The following is a 23,370-nucleotide window of genomic DNA, read 5'->3' as shown; positions in this document are numbered from 1 at the left end:
TTTTACACACCAGTCATGATTTTATAGACCTATCATATCCCCCTCTTAGTCGTCTCTTTTCCAAGCTGAAAAGTCCCAGTCTTATTAATCTCTCCTCATATGGATGCTGTTCCATACCCCTGATCATTTTTGTTGCCCTTTTCTGAACCCTTTCCAATTCTAATCTTTCTTTTTTGAGATGGGGCAACCACATCTGCACACAGTAGTCAAGATGTGGGCGTACCATGGATTTATATAGAAGCAATATGATATTTTCTGTCTTATTATCTATCCCTTTCTTTGTGATGCCCAACATTCTGTTCAATTTTTTAACTGCCGCTGCACATTGGGTGGATGTTTTCAGAGAACTATCCACAATGACTCCAAGCTCTCTCTCTTGAGTGGTAACAGCTAATTTAGACCCCATCATTTTATGTGTATAGTTGGGATTATGTTTTCCAATGTGCATTACTTTGCATTTATCAACATTGAATTTAATCTGCCATTTTGTTGCCCAGTTACCCAGTTTTGAGAGATCCTTTTGTAGTTCTTCCCAGTCTCCTTGGGACTTAACTATCTTGAGTAGTTTTGTATCATCTGCAAATTTTTCCACCTCACTGTTTACCCCTTTTCCCAGATCATTTATGAATATCTTGAATAGGACTGGTCTCAATACAGACCCCTGGGGGAACACCACCTAGGGTGACCAGATGTCCAAATTTTATAGGGTTAGTCCCGATATTCGGGGCTTTTTCTAATAGATGCCTATTCCCCCCCTCCCCGTGTCCTGATTTTTCACCCTAACCCCACCATTTACCTCTCTCCATTCTGAAAACTGACCATTTATTCCTACCCTTTGTTTCCTATCTTTTAACCAGTTACCAGTCCATGAGAGGACTTTCTGAAAATCTAAGTACACTATAGCCCCTGGAGCATTTTTGAGGTTTTTGATACCATCTGGGGCAATTTTTTTTTTTAAATCTCGAAAATTCTCATGAGATGGGAAAATCATTTCCTGCCCAGCTCTCTTCTTCTCCCCAACAAGAAATTATATGTGGGTTTTATTTCTATTTTTGAAAATATATCTGCACTGTGCTATGTGTTTATATTAGCAAAAGCAAGGTAAAGGAGTGTGCCTTGCACTTGCAACAAATGATTTGTGGTGGTTCTTAATTTTTGTGGGAGTTTATTCCGTGGTGTTGGACTGAGTCCCAGGAGTGTTCTGTTTCCCACTCTTGCTGTGGAGAGTTCCATTGTGCCAGAGCTGCTCACTGTGGACCTTGTCATGGAGTTTGAGGTGATCTTTTAGATATCCTGGGCCCAAACCATTGAGTGCCTTGAAGGTGTGCACTTGGCACCTTGAATTTGATATGGTATTCTGTGGTAAGCCAGTGTGGGGAGTGGATGACAGATTTGATATGCTCGCAGTAGTTTGTGTTGCTGAGGATGCCAGCTGCACCATTGTGTATGAGTTTTTCAGAGGATTGATGGTTTCATGACCAGTCTCTGCTTTGAAATTTTTAGGATTAAGTCTTTCTAGGCATTCAGATACCCTGGTGATAGGTATGATTAAAAAAAGCCTAAACAGGACAGAATTTTACAGCTAGAACACCTTTCTTACAACTTTGAATAATTTCAGTACTTAATAAGGTTAAAAATTTAGTGTCTCCTTTTGGAAATGTTTACAAAGGATGTATCGTTTCTTCGTGTCCCTCTGAAATTTCAGAATGAGTAACAAAGAAGTGACCTGTCAAAATTTACAAGAAGTTTGTGGTAGAGCTGGGAGCAGAACCTAGATCTCTGAAATGGTACGTCCATAGCATTGGCAAGTTGCCTCTAAGCACAGAGATCTGAACCAGGCCAACTGTAAAGAAGAGACTAATGTTTACCTATCTTTGTAAAGTGTTTTGAGAACGACAGATGAAAAATTACTAGGTAAGTACAGAGCAGTATTGCTATCCACATTTTTCATCTGGACTAACTCAGGTACAAAGGCTCTGTAATTAAATATGCATTTCTTCATACTGACAGTATGTTCGTTTATTACATAGGCAGCGTAAAATTTATTATGCTGTTAACTAATAATTTTCTTAAGTGGTTGGGTGTTGTAAATTATACTATAGGTGGCACCAGTGTTTTCACTTAGCAACCTTAACTTGGTTTTCAGTTAAAGCTCTTTGGTTTTGGAATTGTGGAAATAATTCTATTACTTCTAGTAATCAGACGTATCAGAGCAGTATTTCCTAAAGTGGGAAAACAAGATAGTAGAATTAAAAGCATATTTATTAAAAACATATCTGAGTATGATTTCAGTGGATGGAAGGAAAAAATATCTTCTGCATAACAGAACTATGGCTAAATATATGGCAGGTGAACATCGTTGATAGCTCTATGTAATGTAATAATTTCACATTATAGGAGTATAAACAATACTTACAGTTTTCAGCATTTTGGCTTTAGTAAATGACATTAGTGTTAATTTGTTTTCCCAGCCCCCTCTCCAAACAGTCACAGACCAGAATTCAGAGTAGCAGCTGTTAGTCTGTATCCACCAAAAAAAAAAAAAAGGACAACTCCCACCTTTTCATGATCTCTGTATGTGTATATATATCTCCTTACTATATGTTCCATTCTATGCATCCGATGAAGTGAGCTGTAGCCCACGAAAGCTTATGCTCAAATAAATTGGTTAGTCTCTAAGGTGCCACAAGTACTCCTGTTCTTTTTACAAACCAGAATGTGATGTTGTATGTAGTGTATCTTTAATTGATAGTAGTCTAGTGGTGTGAGTCAAGTAAAGAGAAAAACGCTTTCCCTTGTTTGGTGTGTTAATTAAAACTTTTTAAAAATGTACTTTAGTTCCACAAAAACAGAAGTGTCAAGATTTAGATTAACATCTTTGTAAAGGGCGTATGCGTGGTTTGTAGTGGTTGTGGCTATCTTTAATTTTATTTTATTTTGCTGAATCATTAGTCTGAACTCAGAGAGCAGGCTAGTAGATCCATTCAGCTGACTGGTAATCATAGGTTAGAGCAGTGGTTGTTGGGCTCAGGACCTATTTGTTAACTTTGATGATCTGTTGCAACCCAGCAAATAGCTTTAGTGCAAAAAAAATCTACCTTACTAAATATTCTAAACCACAATATATAATACAGACTTTAATGTAATAAGTACACAGGGTGTACTATAGCAGAGGCTCCTGTCTAGCGAGGCTGGCTGGGCTCAGCTCTCCATTCCAGCCATTGTTACTTACAGGGTTGCAGCCATCACTCAGGTTTGGCCTGGCTCTCCTAACCAGGAGGGGAGCAGATGACAGGGAGACCAGCTAGGCCAAACAATGAGCAGTGCTGTAACCCCATGAATCCGATTGCAACACCCAGGGAGCCAAGCCCTGCCAGCCCTGCAGGACTGGAACTGCAGGAACAGCTGCCACAGAGTGGATTCTGCAGCACCAGCCCTTTCTCCCCTCCACCACTAGGGTCCCCCTCTCCACTGAGGGTAGGACCCGACCCCTCTCCCCAGACCTGATCTCCTCCTTCCTCCTGGGCCTACCACACTACACTTTGACACATTGAGACAACCCAATTTTGGGTCGCAATATATGGGTTGAGAAACCATGGGTTAGAAGTTGGCAGCTCAGATCTTTACTTGTGATTCAAGCTTCATAGCGACAGCAGAAGAGCAGACTAAGACAGTACACTGTTTTTTAAAAAAAATGGATGAATCAGTGTACTATTCAAATGAACCTTAAACTTTCACTGCCAATTAAATTGTACTTTTGTTTTTTTGCCATGTTTTCTTTTTTAGTATGCCATGAGTGATTGTCTGAGAAGAATGTAGAACAGTGTATAGCGCTATCCTTTTCCAGGATTTTTGAAAATCCTTTTGAAGTGAGTTTTGTCTTTATACTAGTAAGCTATTTGCCACAGTAAAATGACATTCACTGCAGGAACTGGATCACCTCAATTTACTTAACTAAAAATCTTACTCTGTCAGAATTGCTGGTTTAAATGAGGGCAGCGGTGGATGGGGGGTTCACCACTGAATTCTGTCTGAAGTAACCCAGGTTTGAGTCAGAGAACACTGCAAGCGCTCATAAGCTTTGGAGTGGAGATGAGCTTGATAAGGCTTAAGTTTGTGAGGTAAAGGAGTTGTATTGAGGCCCAAGTTTTTTGGTGAAGGGTTAGCTGCTGGTTTTGTTCTACTTGTAATTTGTGGCAAAGGTACTGATGACATATGGTAAGTGCTTTTGCATATATTTGTAGGAATTCGAAATAAATAAATAAATAAATATTCCATAATTCCTTTACAGGTGCCCTTCATGTAGGCGTCAAGAAATCTCCTCTTCTGGAAAAAAAAATCTTCTTTAATTACATAGTTTAAAATAAACACTTACTAAGGCCAACACTTGTAATTTTTCTGATCAGAGTCTTGCTACTGTACTTTCAGAGGCTTATAGCTCATTCTGCCATAAACAGTGCTTGGGCTGGAATTTTGCATTCCTTGGCCAGCCTTTGGAGGACTTGGAATGTGAGGACACAGCTACAGCTCAGATTTCAACCTCTAGCTGTGATGTCTCATTTCCAGACAAAATGCTACAGGAAAAAGAGGTCAGTGAAGACCTGTTATTTCTAATTCCAGCACAAAAAAACATACTTTCCCTAGCACTTCCAATGTATAACCAACCACAATGCATAATTTTATGTCATCTAAAACAAATTCAAATTCACAACAATGTCTCCGACCTCATACTTTTTAATCTACAAATAAACAAATGGTAGATTTTGAGTGCGTGTGTGTCTATAGAGAATATATCTTAATTTAGCTGTGGTTGGAGTTAAGGTTGTGTGTTTGGGTGAGAAAAGTGGAAAAGGAAACTCAAGAGAGTTTGTGGTGGAGGTGAGGAGGCTGCAATATTTGAGTGTTATAATACATGAATTATTATTGCCTTGTGGTTTCCTTGAAATTTAGAGATGGTGGTAACTGAATTTGACTTTAAGCAACCTTAACTCTGAGGGCCTGCAAATAAATGCATGTGCATGAGCGTAACTTTATTCATGAGTAGTCCTATTGGAGCCAATGAGTCAACTCATTTATGTAAAGTTAAACATGTAGATTTGTTTGATAATTAGGTCCTTGGTTACCAATTTTATTTATTTGCTATTTAATTTCAATTCTGAATAATAGTCTGTACAAATAATATTTAGCAAAACAAATTTAAATTTATTCAAGCAAGCTTGGTACAAAGAAATTATGAAAACACCTTTTAAAAGTGTATAATATATCCTTTGGTAGATTTTTATTAGAGAATCTCAAAGTACTTTACAAACTTTAAGTCAATACTCCATCTTTATTACTGCCTTTAGTATGTTACAATGGAATTTAAAAGCTTAAATTAATTCTGTGTAGACGTGCAAAACAACCATATCAAAGTCTGCAGTTCCTCATACTCCGGAGTACTACTCATTCTAAGGGGCCTGTGCTTTACCTTTGCAAACAAGAAAATGTGAGAAGTGGGAATGTAATCTGAGTGTTGAACTCTTCCCCATTTCCCCACTTCTATTTAATATCTGGTCTCAGCATGTAATGAAAACTGTGAAACCAAATTATTCCATCTGTGGTATTAGCATTATGCTACATTGGTATCTTTTTTCATAAATCTTGTAGCTCTGAAGGGCAGTTTTGAGGAGCCTGGGAACACCACCAGGTGGAATCAATTTGACTTAATTAAGGGCTTTTCAACAGACTACCATGAACCTAATACACACTCCACTGGAGTGTGTGGAGTTTTGTCAGAGAGACAAGGTGGGTGAAGTAATATCTTTTATTGGACCAACTTCTGTTGGTGAAAGAGACAAGCTTTTGAGCTACACAGAGCTCTTTCGCCAGCAGAAGTTGATCCAATAAAAGATATTATTTCACCCACCTGGTCTTTCTCATATCCTCAGACCAACACTGCAAACAACAATGGAGCTTTCTCAGACAGAGGTTTGGCAAATAAGTGGGTCATTGAAATAAGAGGCAGATTTAACACCTTTGCCAAGTGCTTTGTATGCTGATTTGAGATTCCATTGCAACAGGATATTTGTTAATCCAAAGAAATAAACCTCTCAATTCAAAAGCTTGTTTTAACTGGTTTGGGAAGGATTTTTATAATCCAAAGTGTTGTTCCTTCTCCACCCAGTTTGGTGCTTCACACATCCAGAGATTATTTTGTTCTTTACTTTGTTTGAAAGGTGGCATTTAGCAAAGGACCCTTCATTTAATTAGCAGGTCTTCAATGTAGATGACACATGAGTGTGACTAGGTATTGAAGGAAATTATATGTAACTAGGGGGATCTGCTTTAGGTCTTGTCTACAAACTGACAAAACAGGGGAGGCGTACTCACTACAAAGCTACTTTTGGCGGCAAAACTCTGCTGTTACCTCACCCATTTTGTCTCTCTAATATCCTGGGATCTACACGGCTACAACAACACTGCAAACAACTTTTAAAACAGGAGCAGTTTGCAGTCACTAACCATATCTCAAAGCTCCATTTCTAAGGCCTCGTCTACACAACAAAGTTTTGTCAGTAAAAGTTATGCTCCCGAAGCAGCCTGCTCTGCCTATGGTTCTGTGATTCCCTCTGTTCTCCCACAGCCTCCTCAGCTGCCGGGAGACACATCCTGAGCAGCTCTGTGAGCTCTCAGTGCTGAGGAATGTCAAAGCAGCACAGCAGTCCATCTCCCCCTCCCTCACACTTCCCCCCCTTCCCCCTGCAGCACCAGTCTGCCTGCCCCTGTATTCCTAGTGCAGGGCACCAGAAGCATTCCACATTAATGATTTAATCTTTGAAAGGAGAGGGGTGCATGCCTGCAGGGCAGCATAGATCAAAACAGTGAGCAGAGCAGTCAGGGCAGGAATTGTGGGATACTGGGGGAGGCCAGTTATGTCGACAAATCAAGCAGCAGTGTCTACACTGACACTTCGTCACTTTAGCTTTATTGCAAAAGCTTTATGCCTCTTCTTGAGGTGGCTTTATTTTATTTATTTTGGGCCAACTTCTGTTGGTGAGAGAGACAGCTTTGGTGTGCTCACAATATAGAAGAAGGCAAGGACACTTAGGTTACGTCTATACTAGAGACCTTACACCGGCACCACTGTAAGATCGCTCTTGAAGCCACTCTAGGCGGACAGGATGGAGAGCAACATAGCACTGTGCACACTACCACTTATGCCAGCAAAATGTATGTCGTGTTTTTTCACACCCCTGAGTGACATAAGTTGATTCCGCCTGGTGGTGTTCCCAGGCTCCTCAAAACCACCATTCACAGCTACAAGATTTTTATGAAGAAGCCCCCACCCCCACCCCAAAGAATCTCCCTTGGCTGAAGGGAACAACTCACTGATAGGGAAGGCCCTGAAAAAAGCCAACAGAAGGCTGCCTTGTAGAGTACAGCCTTACCCTCCAAACGAGAGACTCAAGGAAGAACCTCAACTAATTCCTAAGGACCTGCAAGGAACCTGGCTTCCTGACATTGCTCCACACCCCAGGAGCATGGCCCAACCCTTCCATATCCTGGGGACCATCAATCCACAATAGGGGTCCAGACAATCAGCAGACCTGCAGTAAAAGAACACCCTGGACAACCAGTTAGCTATAGCAAGATCATGAACTGCCAAATTTGGGGTTCTGATGTAGACCCCAGCCCCCCCGAAACTCCTCATGCCATTGTGTAAGGTAAAAAGGTGTGTGGTGCAAGTGCTCTCTTGGCAGTGGATATTGATTCTAGTAACCAAGATTCCATAGGGTTCCCAGCATCTGTTCTAGCACTGCCTTGGCTTCCTGTGCTAGTGCTCTGAATCCACTGACCTGCAACTAAGGGTATGTCTATGCTGGCAAGTTTCTGTGCCACAAGTTATACCACTTTTATTAAAACACTGGAATTAAACCTCTGTTGCGTGTCCACATTGTGCTCCTTGTGACACTGGAGCGCATCCACATTAGCAGCTCTTGCAATGGCAAAGACAGCAATGCATTGTGGTAGCTATCCCACTGTACAACTGGCCGCAGGGTGCTTTGGGAAGGGTTTGCAATGCCTCAGGGGGGTAGGCACAGCATCACATGATGCAGGTTCCCCAATCCCATTGTTGCATGGGCATCCTACTACATTGCCAGCTGCTTTTCAACTTAAGTTGGCGGGGGCGGGGCGGGGGAGTGTGTGATAGGGAGTGTGTGTGTGTGTATGGAGGGAGGGAAAGAGACAATGTGTTTTGGGGAACAGAGAGTGTGTCAGCATAAGAACATAACATAAGAATGGCCATACAGGGTCAGAACAAAGGTCCATCTAGCCCAGTATCCTGTCTACCAACAGTGGCCAATGCCAGGTGCCCCAGAGGGAGTGAACCTAACAGGTAATGATCAAGTGATCTCCCTCCTGCCATCCATCTCCACCCTCTGACAAACAGAGTCTAGGGACACCATTATTTACCCATCGTGGCCAATAGCCGTAAATGGACAACCTCCATGAATTTATCCAGTTCTCTTTTAAATGCTGTTATAGTCCTAGCCTTCACAACCTCCTCAGGCAAGGAGTTCCACAAGTTGACTGTGCGCGGTATGAAGAAGAACTTCCTTTTATTTGTTTTAAACCTGCTGCCTATTAATTTCATTTGGTGACTCCTAGTTCTTGTATTATGGGAATAAGTAAATAACTTTTCCTTATCTACTTTCTCCACATCACTCATAATTTTATATACCTCTATCATATCCCCCCTTAGTCTCCTCTTTTCCAAGCTGAAAAGTCCTAGCCTCTTTAATCTCTCCTCATATGGGACCCTCTCCAAACCCCTAATCATTTCAGTTGACCTTCTCTGAACCTTTTCTAGTGCCAGTATATCTTTTTTGAGATGAGGCGACCACATCTGTACACAGTATTAAAGATGTGGGCGTACCATCGATTTATATAAGGGCAATAAGATATTCTCTGTCTCATTCTCTATCCCTTTTTGAATGATTCCTAACATCCTGTTTGCTTTTTTGACTTCCTCTGCACACTGCGTGGACATCTTCAGAGAACTATCCACGATGACTCCAAGATCTTTTTCCTGATTTGTTGTAGCTAAATTAGCCCCCATCATGTTGTATGTATAGTTGGGGTTATTTTTTCCAATGTGCATTACTTTACATTTATCCACATTATATTTCATTTGCCATTTTGTTGCCCAATCACTTAGTTTTGTGATATCTTTTTGAAGTTCTTCACAGTCTGCTTCAGTCTTAACTATCTTGAGCAGTTTAGTATCATCTGCAAACTTTGCCACCTCACTTTTTACCCCTTTCTCCAGATCATTTATGAACAAGTTGAATAGGATTGGTCCTAGGACTGACCCTTGGGGAACACCACTAGTTACCCCTCTCCATTCTGAGAATTTACCATTAATTCCTACCCTTTGCTCCCTGTCTTTTAACCAGTTCTCAGTCTATGAAAGGACCTTCCCTTTTATCCCATGACAGCTTAATTTACGTAAGAGCCTTTGGTGAGGGACCTTGTCAAAGGCTTTCTGGAAATCTAGGTACACTATGTCCACTGGATCCACCTTGTCCACATGTTTGTTGACCTCTTCAAAGAACTCTAATAGATTAGTAAGACACGATTTCCCTTTACAGAAACCATGTTGACTTTTGCCCAACAATTTATGTTCTTCTGTGTGTCTAACAATTTTATTCTTTACTATTGTTTCAACTAATTTGCCCGGTACTGACGTTAGACTTACCGGTCTGTAATTGCCGGGATCACCTCTAGAGCCCTTTTTAAATATTGGTGTTACGTTAGCTGTCTTCCAGTCGTTGGGTACAGAAGCCGATTTAAAGGACAGGTTACAAACCATAGTTAATAGTTCCACAATTTCACATTTGAGTTCTTTCAGAACTCTTGGGTGAATGCCATCTGGTCCCGGTGACTTGTTACTGTTAAGTTTATCAATTAATTCCAAAACCTCCTCTAGTGACACCTCAATCTGTGACAATTCCTCCGATTTGTCACCTACAAAAACCGTCTCAGGTTTGGGAATCTCCCTAACACCCTCAGCCGTGAAGACTGAAGCAAAAAATTCGTTTAGTTTCTCCGCAATGATTTTATCGTCTTTAAGTGCTCCTTTTCTATCTCTGTCATCGAGGGGCCCCACCGGTTGTTTAGCAGGCTTCCTGCTTCTGATGTTCTTAAAAAACATTTTGTTATTACCTTTTGAGTTTTTGGCTAGCCGTTCTTTAAACTCCTCTTTGGCTTTTCTTATTACATTTTTACACTTGATTTGGAAGTGTTTATGCTCCTTTCTATTTACCTCGCTAGGATTTGACTTCCACTTTTTAAAGCAAGTCTTTTTATCTCTCACTGCTTCTTTTACATGGTTGTTAAGCCACGGTGGCTCTTTTTTATTTCTTTTACTGTGTTTCTTAATTTGGGGTATACATTTAAGTTGGGCCTCTATTATGGTGTCTTTAAAAAGCACCCATGCAGCTTGCAGGGATTTCACTTTAGTCACTGTACCTTTTAATTTCTGTTTAACTAACCCCCTCATTTTTGCATAGTGCCCCTTTTTGAAATCACGTGCCACAGTGTTGGGCTGTTGAGATGTTCTTCCCACCACAAGGATGTTAAATGTTATTATATTATGGTCACTATTTCCAAGCAGTTCTGTTATTATTACCTCTTGGACCAGCTCCTGCGCTCCACTCAGGACTAAATCTAGAGTTGCCACTCCCCTTGTGGGTTCCCATACCAGCTGCTCCAAGAAGCAGTCATTTAAAGTATCGAGAAATTTTGTCTCTGCATTTCGTCCTGAGGTGACATGTTCCCAGTCATTATGGGGATAATTGAAATCCCCCACTATTATTGAGTTCTTAATTTTGATAGCCTCTCTAATTTCCCTTAGCATTTCATCATCACTATCACTGCCCTGGTCAGGTGGTCGATAATAGATCCCTAATGTTATATTCTTATTAGAGCATGAAAGTACTATCCATAGAGATTCTATGGAACATGTGGATTCACTTAAGATTTTTACTTCATTTGATTCTACATTTTCTTTCACATATAGTGCCCCCGCATGACCTGTTCTGTCCTTCTGATATATTTTGTACCCCGGAATGATTGTGTCCCATTGATTGTCCTCAGTCCACCAGGTTTCTGTGATGCCTATTATATCAATATCCTCCTTTATCACAAGGCACTCTAGTTCACCCATCTTATTATTTAGACTTCTAGCATTTGTGTACAAGCACTTTAAAAACTTGTCACTGTTTAATTGTCTGCCCTTTTCTGATGTGTCAGATTCCTTTTTACGTGAATGTTTCTTGTCTGATCTGGCCCTTACATTATCCTCTTCCATCCTCTGTTCCTGACTATAAACCTAGACAATCTCTATCAATAGATTCTCCTCTAAGAGAAGTCTCTGTCCGATCCACATGCTCGTCTGCACCAGTTGGCTTTTCCCAATCTCCTAGTTTAAAAACTGCTCTATGACCTTTTTAATGTTTAGTGCCAGCAGTCTGGTTCCACTTTGGTTTAGGTGGAGCCCATCTCTCCTGTATAGGCTCCCCCCATCCCAAAAGTTTCCCCAGTTCCTAATGAACATAAACCCCTCCTCTCTACACTCACGCATTGAGACTCTGAAGCTCTGCCTGCCTACCTACCTAGCCCTGCGCGTGGAACTGGGAACATTTCTGAGAATGCCACCATAGAGGTCCTGGATTTCAGTCTCTTTCCTAGCCGCCTAAATTTGGCCTCCAGGATGTCTCTCCTACCCTTCCCTTTGTCATTGGTACCTACATGTACCACGACCACCGGCTCCTCTCCAGCACTACACATAAGTCTGTCTAGATGGCTCGAGAAATCCACAACCTTCGCTTGCTGGGCTTGGCTACACTTACAGTTTGCAGCGCTGGTCGTTTGCAGCGCTGGTCATCCAGCTGTGTAGGAGCAGCACTGGTGTGTGGCCACACTCACAGCTACCAGCGCTGGTGTGTGGCCACATTTGCAGCATTTCCAGCGCTGTTGGGAGTGATGCATTATGGGCAGCTATCCCAGCATTCAAGTGGCCACAACGTGCTTTTCAAAAGAGGGGGGTGGAGTGGGGTCTAGTGTGACAGGGAGCGGGGGGAAAGAGAGAGGGGATTTTTGGAGCCAACACTGTGTGTTTAGCTTCCTGACTTGAAAAATCAGAACATTTTTCTGACCCCTTAGTCTTAACTCTTAATTGCAAACAGCCTGCACGACTCCGACTCCCCGCTGTTTCCCTGCCTGCCTCTCATTTGATTGTTTACAGCCAGGTACAGATGATCACAGCAAACAGGAGCTATGTTTGTTTTTTAGATAGCAGCAGGGGCAACGGAGGAGCTCCACAGAGCTGTTCACAACAGGGAGGAGGATCTCATTTGATTGTTCACAGATTGATCACAGCAAACAGGAGCTGATTAGCAGCTCCGGTAGAAACGGAGCTCCGGAGGTTCACAACAAAACAAAGAGAGGCTGCATAACAAAACAAAGGGAGTAATTTTAGTTAAAAGCATTCTGGGATATCTCCTTATTCCCCGGAGGCCAATAAAAGCGCTGGTGTGTGTCCACACTTGATGAGCAGCGCTGGATCACCAGCGCTGCAATCGCTACACCCTAACCTGGCCAGGTGTACAGCCAGCACTGCAGCCAGGGAGTTGCAGCGCTGGTTGTGCCCTGCAGGTGTGGACGGGGTGTAATTGCAGCGCTGGAAAGCCTCTACCAGCGCTGCAACTTGCAAGTGTAGCCAAGCCCGCTGTCTTGTATGTTCAGACTGCGACAGGAAGCAACCAGTCCTGAGGGCGGGAGAGGGGGAAACCCTGACATCAGCTCCCGCCACACACACACACACATCCTCTGTGTTCATAGGACAACTCCGGAGGCCAATTACAGCCCTGGAGCCTCTGCACAAATAGCCTTATTACTCTCTTTGAGGTGGTTTTTTTTGCAGTGATGCAACTGAGGAGTTTCTGCACACAAAGTGGCTTGGCAGTGTGTACACATCTGTAGTTTGAGCGCAAAAAGTTGCTTTACTGTGCAGAAACTTGCCAGTGTAGACAAACCCTGAGAGAACATCAGCTATGCCGTTGTTAAGCCCAGGCACATGCTTGGCCATGAAATGAATATTGCATGAATGTTTCTGTTTGGTGGTGGTAATTGTTAAACATCTCTACACAGAAGAGAGAGTGCTTTGAGAGCCTTAGTCACATTAAGGATTCCATGCAGGTGGAGTCACTACTTCCCTTCCCTATGAAGGGCTGCTGTGCCCCATGCTAGGAAGGCAAATCTCTCACTTTCACAGGTAGTGGGGAAGACATGAGCGAAAATAAGCCCTGGTGTCCTGTCCTTAAATCCAGCAAGCGTGGAGTTATATGCATTCCAGTGGTGTCAGGGAGTACAGAGGAGACAGACTGAGACAGGTCTCTGCTGAGATCACAATGTGCACATTTGACAAGCATGGACTATTTGGAGCAAGTAGGACTCCATTTCTGGGCTGGTTCTGCTCATTCAGCATCAGAACTGCACTCCCCATGCTCACTTGAGGGCACACAAGAGAGAGAGAGCAGGAAAAAATTCCAAAGTTGAGCCATTTCCACCATTTAGGTATCTAGTAATGAGTGTTCAGTTCATCTAGCAAATGACTGGTGCACTCACACAGTAGCCAGGTCCATAAACCACTCATCTGACTGGAAGAATTCTTCACTGGCACTGACTGAAGTGCTTGAGCAGGAATGGTATGCAAGGACAGAGATAGATATACTGAAAGTCATTTTTAAGGCATAGTCTAATAATGCAGGCATTGGCTACAGAATGGGGGTTAAGCTTCCACCTACACTAATGCCTTGCCTTGAGGCTACAGTTAGGACATGGGGCTCAAATTCTCCCATTTAACAGACCAGACTGCAGCCCAGCAAAGTTGAAGGGTGCATCATGCTTTGGTGACATGCTCAGTTTTATGAGCACTGAGGGACAGAGGTACATCAGGGGCTACCGTATTTATCCATATTCACAGAATGGCAGAAATTCTAATGTAGAGGCAGCTCCTAACTTGACAAGCAGAGTCACTTTGGCTCTATAAGCAAGGGTTCATTGGAGGGGAATGTCTCTGTTGAGACACTACCTGGCTAAGCTAAGCTAACAATCAGCTCAGTTCTGCAGAGTCTCACATACAAGCTCCTTCCCACCACTGTTTGCTCAATGGATGATTATCACAGGGCTTTTCAAGCATCTTTCACTAGATAATCTATTCATACCTCTATTGTCTTGGTTTCCATTGGACAGGATGGGGCTCAGCAAGGTCAGGGAGTAGTCATTTGCCTTCCAATTGCAAATGATTGTTCTTCTTCAGCTTGTACATTATAATTTAAAAGGCTGCATTCTGGACAAAGATTCTTGTACTTCAGGGAGGAGGAACAGAGATAATCAGTATGTTTAGGAGTGGAAATGTCCCATCTTCGGAGTGAGACACATGATACAATCTCTACAGTCTAAGTTCCTAACCACAATAACGAAGTTTGCCCTAGTGTAATTATGTAAATGTGCAAATCCCGTAACTAAAGTGCATCAGTCTGAAGCAGGGCTTTAATCCATTATATTTGGAGTGGAAATGGATACTCCCGAATAAGTGTCTGATTAAAACAGTCTTGCTGCCCACATCTCATCACCAGCAGTATCAACACCAGACATACTACCTATGGCCCATGATGGATAGGTTGGATATTAGGAAAAACTTTTTCACTCAGAGAGTGGTGAAGCACTGGAATGGGTTACCTAGGGAGGTGGTGGAATCTCCTTCCTTAGGGCTTGGCTACACTTACAAATTTGCAGCGCTGCAGCAGGGTGTGAAAACACACCCTCTCCAGCGCTGCAAATTGTGGCGCTGTAAAGCGCCAGTGTGGTCAAAGCCCCAGCGCTGGGAGCGCGGCTCCCAGCGCTGTACGTTATTCCCCACAGGGAGGTGGAGTACGGACTTTGACTACACTTAGCGCTTCAAAGCGCTGCCGCGGCAGTGCTATCGTGGCAGCGCTTAGAAGTGCTAAGTGTAGCCACAGCCTTAGAGGTTTTTAAGGTCAGGTTTGACAAAGCCCTGGCTGGGATTATTTAGTTGGGAATTGGTCCTGCTTTGAGCAGGGGGTTGGACTAAATGACCTCCTGAGGTCCCTTCCAACCCTGATATTCTATGATTCTATGGAAGGTTTCCATTTTCACATCCAAATTTCTATGTTGTACTTATGTATAGGCTACAAGCATGCCTAGTGTCTCACAGGAGATTAGGGAGAGACCACAAGCACAGACAAATGCACAACTAGAAAGGGGATCTGTACTAGGAGCAAAAACTAAGCCAGGGAGTGTCAGACCCAGTCCCAGATCAGGACGATCAGCCCAGCCACCACACTGCCCTGCTGGAGCAGTAATGGGCCCGTGGTAAGAACCAACTAGATTAACACAGCAAGACAGAGTTACCAGGTAAAATCCACCCCACAGGTAGGGGGCAGACTGGGCTCACTCACACATCCAACAGCAGCTGCCACCAACTCAAGTCCTGCAGCCCCTCATGGGCATGGCCCATAGCCTGAGGCAGCCAGGAATCTCCACCTGGGATCTGCCCAGGTCATGGAATTTAGCCCTGCCCTCCCTAGGAATTCCTAGCCCCACAGCCTCCCCGAGAACTGGGAGCACACAGGAGAGGGGAGGCATCCTTTACCTTGCTGCCAGAGTTGGCCCCACAGCAGCTTTGCACGGGGCACCACAAAAGTGAACCACTCTGGGGTAAAGTGATTCAGGCACAGTCCCACCAGCTCACATGCCTGCTAGCCCACATGCAGCAGCAGGAGGCAGAGCCCAGGGAGATTGTCCCACTGAGTCCTCATCTGGATGGGCACAGCAGGGAGAGTGGGGAAACAAGCAAACAGTTTCTGAGTACCTGGCTCTGATCATGGCTCCAAATCTTGTGCAGAGCCGCCCAGAGGATTTAGGGGGCCTGGGGTCTTCGGCGGTGGGGGGCCCCCTCCGCCGAATTGCTGCTGAAGACCCAGAGCGGAAGACGGTCCGGGGGCCCGGGCCCCACGAGAGTTTTCTGGGGTCCCTGGAGTGAGTGAAGGACCCCGCTCTAGGGGCCTCGAAAAACTCTCCTGGGCGCCCCTGCGGGGCCTGGGGCACATTGCCCCCAGGAAGCCCTGATCTTGTGCCAGATCCCATGAGATATTACGGCTCCAAATCCTGTGCTGAATCCTGCAAAATCTCAAGCCTACCCCAGAAGTCACATGGAGGCTAGAAATCCCACAGGACCTGGCCCATCCTGTTCTTTGTACCATCTCCCATTGTGGGAGCTACCAAAACACACTCCTTTCCAGGCAGAGGGGCTCTCTTTGAGCTTACACAAAGCTCTTTAAGAGACACAATCAACTGGATATTTAGTCAATTTCAAAAAATTACTTTAAAGTTTCAGGTACTATCCTAAATTTCTCTGCCAATGTTTGTGCTCTTCTTTTTTTTTTTTTTCCTTTTTGGAGATATGCCAATCTCCTAGAACTGGAAGGGACCTTGAAAGGTCATTGAGTCCAGCCCCTTGCCTTCACTAGCAGGACCAATTTTTGCCCCAGATCCCTAAGTGGCATCCTCAAGGATTGAACTCACAACCCTGGGTTTAGCAGGCCAATGCTCAAACCACTGAGCACTCCCCCCTATGCTTTTTCATAAATTTATTTCATATTTTAAAAAAATCTCTCTTACTGTGGAAGACCCTCAAAAACAGGTTAAATTGCCTATATACGAAATACTGTACAAATTAAAGAAGCTGAAATACGGAGATTTTTTTCTTTAATTGTGCCATTATAGTAATTTTAGGTGTTATTTGTAACAATATTGGGGAAAACATTTCATGCAGAAATATAACTGAGTGACCTTTTACTTTTTATATTCATTCATTTGTAATTTGTTCCTAGACAAAGGTAACATATGTTAATTGCCTTATGCTTAATTAAACCTAGTTAGAAAGAATACACAGCTTTGGTCATCTACAGTATTCTAGTCCTTGAACTGGTGGATACACAGTTACATGCCGATATGTGTATCCTGTGTATCATCTCTGGCACCCTGCGTCCGACTTCACTCCCATGGCTTCCAGTTCTGAGCAATATTGCTCCTCCTCATATCAGATGAGAGGTTGCCACTGGCAAATACTGGAGAAAGTACGCGCCAACTCAAGCCTTCCACTGCACAATGACCTTTTAAAACCACCAGCTGCATGTTTGCCGTCACATCGCCCATTATGGTCTCATCCTCCATGCCAGGATGTTAGGGTGGAAACACTTTGGTGAGAGGGATGAGATATCTGTTGTAATCCCTAACCAGTTCCTTGTTGCCGACCCTATAATTTGCTCGCCTGGTTTTGACCTGCCCTGGTGCCAATGGTCCCTGTTGAACAGGTTCAGGACCAGGCAAGGTCTCTGTGCAGCCAACCAGTATCGCTGGGGCCTTCGTGACAGCCCTTTGTGTAGCTGTGGCGTGACACAGCTGGTGACGCACATTGTCGATGAATGCCTGCTGACTAGGTTAAGCAGTGGCCTAGAAGAACTGCATCACGCCACTGAACATGCCATCGCTTGGCTAGACAACGATGCACACGCTAAATAAATAAATTCCTTGAAGCAATATAAATATTTTTTTCAGAGAGGTATAGTCTATATACATGACTGGGAACCAAGCTCTCTTGTTCTAATCCTGGATTCAGGGGTGGCTCCAGGCACCAGCACACCAAGCGCGTGCTTGGGGCGGCAAGCTGCGGGGGGCGCTCTGCTGGTCGCCGCGAGGGCGGCAGGCAGGCTGCCTTTGGCGGCATGCCTGCGGAGGATCCGCTGGTCCTGCGGCTTCGGCAGACCTCCTGCAGGCTGACGCCGAATTCTCGGGACCGGGGACCTCCCGCAGGCAAGCCGCCGAAGGCAGCATGCCTGTTGTGCTTGGGGCGGCAAAATACCTAGAGCCGCCCTTGCCTGGATTTGACAAAAAGTCCTTCGTGGGACTTCTCTACAGTAGGAAATTAGGCCCCAATCTTGCAAACACTTAAGCACATGCCTAATTTGACTACGAGTTGTCTCAGTGATTTCAGTGGGAATGGTTACAGTAGTAAAGTTAAGTACCTTAAACGTGTAGTAACAGTGAAAGTTGTTATGTAGACATGGGTATTCTTGCTACCACTGTGTCATCTAGACTTGCTCTGAGTGTGGTTAGATGAGCTGGTGGAATGAACACTGCCACCAGTGGAGCTGCCTGCCCCAATTGTGGTGTAGTGGTTGAGATTGCCCAAAAGGTGCAGTGTAGATTCCATCGACATCTTGCCTTGGGTTAGTTTTCCTTGTTTACTCAACTGCAAAATGGGGATGATAATCAAGTATCCATGCATTGTGCAGCAAGCTGGGTCTAAATTCTGTAGTAAAGCACTTTCGTTTCTCTGGTACTTCAGTGCTAAATTTAAAAGATGGAAGGTTTTGCTGACTGATTTAAATATGAAACTGAATAATACAAGTATATTGTATGTTGTTTTAGTTTATTTTACACTGCCCCAAAATTTCCATGGTCAATATACCTCATGTATTTGAATTAACAAGTCAAATCTCCATTGTTGATGTTTAAGGCTATGTTTTAGTCACAGGTATTTTTAATAAAAGCCATGGACAGGTCATGGGCAGTAAACAAAAATTCATGGCCTGTGACGTGTCCATGACTTGTACTATATACCCCTAACTAAAACTTGGGTGCTCTGGGGCAGAGTGCGGCCCAGGGGCACTGCAGGTATTCTGGGGCAGGAGGCCGGGGGTGCCATGGATGCTCTGGGGGTGTGGACAGGTCTGGTGCTGGGACGGGAGAAGGGGTGGGGAAGGGGCGGGCAGCAGTACATAACCTGGGTCCCCTGCTGCTGCTGAGTAGGGGTTGGTGGGGTTGGCAGGCTCCTTACCCGGCTCTGCTCCTCCATGGAAGCAGCAACATATCCCTCGTCTCCTAGGTGAAGGCGTGCCCAGGGGGCTCCACATGCTGCCTCAAGCGCCAGCTCCGTAGATCTCATTGGCCGGGAATCGCAGCCAATGGGAGCTACGGGGGTGCTGCCTGTGGGCAGAGACAGTGCGCAGAGCTAGGAGCTAAGGGAGGGACATGTCACTGCTTCTGGGGAGCCCCCCCCCCGAGGTAAGCGCTGCCCAGAGGCCTCACCCCCTCCCACGCCCCAGCCCTGAGCCCCCTCCCACATCCAAATTCCTGTGGATGCTAGGAGGCAAGGGGACGAGACTGCCCCAGCGGTAGTCCGTGCGGATGGCTGGGGGGTGCTCGAGCTGCTCAGGTGGCCCCCCGGTCAGCTGCACCGGCCGCTGCAGAAGTCCCGGAATCTGTGACCTCCGTGACAGACTCACAGCCTTTTTTATGTTGTCTGGGAGAAGGAGAAACAGCTGGTTTTGGCATGTTGGCAAGGATCAGTTGGAGCTTTTATAATCCTGGAAGGTGTGAGAGTGGTTTTCATTTTGGGTACATGGGGATTGGTTGGGGCTTCAGGTTTTTGGGGTTTTTTGGGTTTTTTGGGGGGGGTGGTCATATGTGACAAAATCTTGAGGGAAGGGCTTGAACTCCTAGATCACCTCCCAAAAGTCCCTTCCCCAAAAGCTGACATGGCAATAATGTTGTTGACATTTTAAATGATCATTGATCTTCAGAGCTAACCCCCTACATTCCCCAAACTGAATGCTGAAAATCAGTCTCTGAGCTACTGTTTCAGGCTGTCTGTAGACGCAGGAAGATACCACTGCATCAGTCAGCTTCAGTTCACATTCAGAAGTTTTTCTTCTCAATCATAAGTGCTAGAATCTTAAATTATTTCTTAAATGCAAGGTTAGATTCTGCTGCACAATTCTGAGGCAAGATGGTTTCTTCAGTAAATCCTATGCAGCAGACTAAGAAAATATATGATCCCAGATACCTGCTTCTCTCACAGAGGTGCTTTGGTGATCGAATGGTTTATTAAAGTTAATATTAATATCTTTTAAAAAGAACAGCGTTATGTAAGTGTCTAGTACTTATATTTCCCCCAAACCATATGCATATAAAAATGAATTTGAATGTGAAACAATTTCTAGGAGAAGTGGTGAATTTTTTTTATTATGTGAAAGAAGAGAAGGAATGATACTTTGAGCTTGAAAATTATAATACATTTTACCGGTATCCCTCTCTTTTTCCCCTTCCACCTCACCCCTTGCCAATACAGCTTTTACAGAAGAATGGACAGATATCCAACATTAATGGTATAGCGGAAGAGCAAGTGGAGCTGAACCTCCAGCCAGAGGAGCTGAATGGACAGCAGACAGAAACAGTTGTAACAGATGGTAAGTAAAAGTCTACAGTGAATGGACTAGGTTACAGAGCACTGAGGATAGCTTGATGGACTGGGAAATGAAATAAGAATCTACTAGCCATTTCCTATGGAGCACTGAGTTCTGGTTTTGTATCACCAGTATTTTTAGGGAGGCTATTGTCACTTCAGGGCACACTATCATGAGAGCTTTGCCCTCACCAGATAACAAATCCCATTACAAATGGAATCCGTGCAAATTTCCCAAGCATCGTGTTTCAGGAGTGGTTTTTCTCCACCTCCACAAAGAGCACTCTAATCAATCCTTGCAGTTGCACTGCCTCTGCTTGCCTGTCCCACAGTACCCAGAACAGCTCTTGAGGTAAATTGGGCAAAATATTCTGGGAGATTAAGAGATTCAACTTCCATAACCTGGTAAGAATCACAGCCATTTCTATAACCTACTCTCACAGTAGAGGCCAGTAGTGGATAGTCTGGTAAGATGCAAGCTAGCACATCTGAAGGCACATTTGCTTGTTATGTTTGTTAGCTGGCTATGTTGTAGTCAGGGGGGAGCTACAACATATATATCATATGTGTTACCATGCATCTTAATGGGGCTTTTCAGTCTTTTTCAGCTAGCACAATTGAAAAAGACACACTTTTTGCCTGTCAAGACAGGCCTGAGAGAGTGCAGGTTCTAATTTCCAACGTGGTATTATTTAATAACCCAGAGGGGATCATAGGACAGGGCTGTGTTTCCAAGTGCTCTGAGTTACTGCATTTGCAAGATTTTTATTAAAGTTGCAATGTTTATTTTCACATAATTGCATTACATAGAGCCCTGATACAACTGTGTCTGAAAGCCTGTACATGTAGGGCTGGGCCTTTTCTCACAGGATTTGTTGCTACCTGGTTAGAAAGAAGGATGCAGCGCCAAAAAATCTTGGCCTATGTCTACACTGCAACACAGTGTGGACTACGGGGGGGTGAATTGCAGGGCGCACCAAAGTGCTGGCCGCTAACTGCCCCGTGTGGATGCGCTGGCACAAACGAAATGGTTTCCAGTTGTGTTAACACAGGCACCATGTAATCAAGCCCTTGGTAGCTCTAAAGAAAGTCCTCAAATCACGGCATAGTAGATCATTTTGTTTCCTCTCGTCTGGAGGAAGCACTATCAGTTTGCTTCTCTTGAAGCTAGAAGTTTGTGCTGCCTGGGCATACATGCTCCTTTCATGGGAGAGAAACTCCTGCATACTTACCCATCAGTTCCATTAATAGCAAGAAGCTTTTCCAAAGTGAGGAGAGGCAAGAGTGTGACAGTCTCTTAGACCCCTTTTGACTCTAGGAATATTCTTCTTCAGGCTGCAGGTAATAGTGGACACTCATCAGATTAATGATGTAGCCACAAAGGAGCTCTCAATTAGGGCACCTCATCTGTCCTGTGGCACTTCCTTCTGAACACCTGGTTACTGAGGAGTGTAAGCTCTAGAGGCAAGATTTCAGTATATCTGCCTTGTGTCTGTTTGCACCTTGGAGGAAGTCTACTTATGGGTATTTCAGCCATAAGGGGAAAGGCTTTATGGTATGGTATACTCGAGGCCCTGTATATTCCTTTAACTATATCTAGGCTTGGCAGAATTTTTTTTCCCTAATTTTGATAATTAATATCAACTTTTTATTTTATTTTTATTTTTCATGGGTTTTTTTTCATTTTTTAAACTATTTTTATTGTTACAGTTGCTGGAAATTAAGGGGGGATGAGGTTGGGATTAGGGCTAGAGCAGCACTGAGAAGAGGGCTGGAGACAGCTTCTTGCATGGCCCGGGGGCCCAAGACACCAAGGCGCAAGGTGTGGGGAAAGCTGCGGTCCTGGATCGGCAGAACAGAGACCCCGTGCCAGGACTGCAAAGAGGAGGAGGAATACTTTGTACAATATTCTTCTCATCCCCAACACCCTGCTCCCACTTTTGCTTGACAAAGGGCTTGTCTACACTGGCGCTTTACAGTGCTTCAACTTTCTCACTCGGGAGGTGTGAAAAAACACACCCCTGAGTACTGCAGGTTTCATTGCTGTAAAGTGCCAGTGTAGACAGTGCACCAGCACTGGGAACCACGCTCCCATGTGTCTGGTAGCTATTCTCCTTGTGGAAGTGGTTTATTTAGAGCGCTGGGAGTGCTCTCTCCCAGCGCTACGTCGCGACTACACCAGCCATGTTAAAGCAGTGCCGCGGCAGTGCTTTAACGTTGCTAGTGAAGACGTGCCCTGATATTACCTGGGCCAGTCTCAATATAATCTTTAAAACAAACAACAAACAAAAAAAGGCCTTTGTTTGCTTAACGTTTTCAGTGACTTCATGTCCACACATAAAGTCACTATGAACAGGGTTAGTCTTCGACACCCAAAGTGAGCGAGTGACAGTCTGTGATATTCAGTTGAATCTTCTCCCAAGGGGGCATCCACTTGATCTGGCTAGCAGTTTTTTAATTTCTGTCTCTTCAGCAGGTTGTCATGTCAATCACAGAAGCTCCTATCTCCATTTAGATAATATAGAAAGGTCTTGAAGATTACACTTTGAAGTATACTAAAGTTTTTAGGAAATGTACCTCGTTGCTGTCCCTGGACACCAACTTTCTGGGCACTATTGCCTCTGATACACCAATATCATAAGGAGATAGCAAATGACTTTCTTTACTGTTATAATTAGGGCTTTCGATTAATTGCAATTAACTCATGTGATTAACTCTAAAAATTAATTGTGATTAAAAAAATTAAGAACGATTAATGGCAGTTTTAATCATTCTGTTAAAAAATAGAATATTAATTGAAATTTATTAACTATTTTTGGAAGTTTTTCTACATTTTCAAATATATTGATTTAAATTACAACACAATATAAAGTGTACAGTGCTCAATTTATATTATTATTTTTATTACAAATATTTGCACTGCAAAAAGGTTAAACAAAAGAAACAGTTTTTTCAATTCACCTCATACAAGTACCATAATGCAATATCTTTTT

The 23,370-nt window shown here is 43.8% G+C and overlaps 1 protein-coding gene across 1 annotated transcript in view; it reads left to right on the top strand.

Annotated features, from left to right (window-relative positions):
- The window catches only part of AKAP12 (A-kinase anchoring protein 12), a 133,112-nt gene that overhangs the window by 55,936 nt on the left and 53,806 nt on the right, over positions 1 to 23,370 (top strand). Inside the window, exon 2 of the mRNA XM_039529365.1 lies at positions 20,264 to 20,381. Within this exon, the coding sequence (XP_039385299.1) occupies positions 20,264 to 20,381 (118 nt within the window). The remainder of the gene's footprint in view (positions 1 to 20,263; positions 20,382 to 23,370) is intronic.

This window comes from Mauremys reevesii, linkage group 3, assembly GCF_016161935.1.
Source record: "Mauremys reevesii isolate NIE-2019 linkage group 3, ASM1616193v1, whole genome shotgun sequence".
Lineage (NCBI taxonomy): Eukaryota > Metazoa > Chordata > Testudines > Geoemydidae > Mauremys > Mauremys reevesii.
This window is presented reverse-complemented; position numbering and strand designations above follow the sequence as displayed.